At 52.6% G+C, this 1,323-nt stretch overlaps 1 protein-coding gene across 1 annotated transcript in view; it reads left to right on the forward strand.

Annotated features, from left to right (window-relative positions):
* Positions 1–401: 401 nt before the first annotated feature.
* Positions 402–1,323, forward strand: part of COG6 (component of oligomeric golgi complex 6) — a 117,373-nt gene continuing 116,451 nt past the window's right edge. Inside the window, exon 1 of the mRNA XM_006873715.1 lies at positions 402–595. Coding sequence (XP_006873777.1) covers positions 443–595 — 153 coding nt within the window. The 5' untranslated portion in view covers positions 402–442. The remainder of the gene's footprint in view (positions 596–1,323) is intronic.

Raw genomic sequence — 1,323 nt, forward strand, 5'->3', positions numbered from 1 at the left:
GGAGAGGTAATTCAAACCCACCAAGCACTCTCAGAAACCCTGGAACCAACTAGATGGCACTTAACAAGAACAACATAATAGGAGTCCTAGTGTGGCGCTCTAGGTTAAGCACTGTACGGCTAACTTCAAGGTTGGCTGTTCAAACCCATCAGCCGCTCTTGGAAACATAAATAGGGTCGCTGTGAGTCAGAATCCACACGATGGCACTTAACAACAACAACAACAACATGAGTTGAAACCTACTGGACTGAACTCAAAAACCACTTATGGTCTTAGCCTGAAATCCATACTGGCGTTTCTGGGCATTCAAGTCCTTGAGTACGCTCGATGACTGGTGCGCAAGCGCAGCACACCGGGCGCAGGCGCAGTGCGGGCATTGCCGGCGCAGGTTCCTGTTGGGAGCTGAAGTGGCTGCCCCCAGCGGTGGATGACGTGGGGCACTATGGCCGAGGGTAGCCCCGAAGTCGTCGCAGTATCCGTGTCTGGGGCTGCCAATAGCATTAGCAATGGGGCCGGCGGGACCTCGGTGCAGACTAGTAACCCGCTATCGCGGAAGCTGCATAAGATTCTGGAGACGCGACTGGACAACGACAAGGTAAGTAGAGCTGGAAGTGCCCGGAAGTGGCAGGTCTCCGCGGGGCTGCGCGTCCGGGGGCAGTGTCTTCTCGCCTCCGCCGCCGCCGGGAACCCGAGAGACCCGGGGACCAGGAGGTCGCTCCGGGCAGGCACGCGAAAAAATCTCTGGAAAGGACCCTCTGAGAAGGCAGGGCCGGGAGCCCAGGGCAGGAGAGTAACCTTCACCGGGGACCAGGGAGAAAGCTCAAATCAAGGGCACCGCGAAGCGACGCCTGCCTGCCTGCCTGCCCGCCCGCCTCACCAACAACGCTCGAATGAAAGGCTGTCTGTTTCGGTTTGTTGTGTTTTCTGAGCTCAAGCTGTATTTCTTTATCAGGTTCTCCTGGGTATCTCCGGAAATTTACGTTTGACTTTTCAGCTCCTGTCATTTCATGCATGCCACAGAGGACTTAAAACATTTACTGATGAGGATCAAAGAGCACAGCCTTTGGTATGGATTACATCGCAGTGTCAAGAAAACAAAAATCCTCACCACTGGACCAATAAACAATATTCTTATCAATGGAGAAGTTGTCAAGGACTTCATTTTTCTTGTGTCAGCTATCAACACTCACGGAAGCAGCATTCAAGAGATCAAACAACTTACTGCATTAGGCAAATCTGCTGCATGGGAGAACGTTAGGCTACATTCATCCTATGATACATCGTTTCATTGCCATGGTTACAGTCCCCTCCATGCATCATCAA

This window comes from Chrysochloris asiatica, unplaced genomic scaffold (genome assembly GCF_000296735.1).
Source record: "Chrysochloris asiatica unplaced genomic scaffold, ChrAsi1.0 scaffold00250, whole genome shotgun sequence".
NCBI lineage: Eukaryota > Metazoa > Chordata > Mammalia > Afrosoricida > Chrysochloridae > Chrysochloris > Chrysochloris asiatica.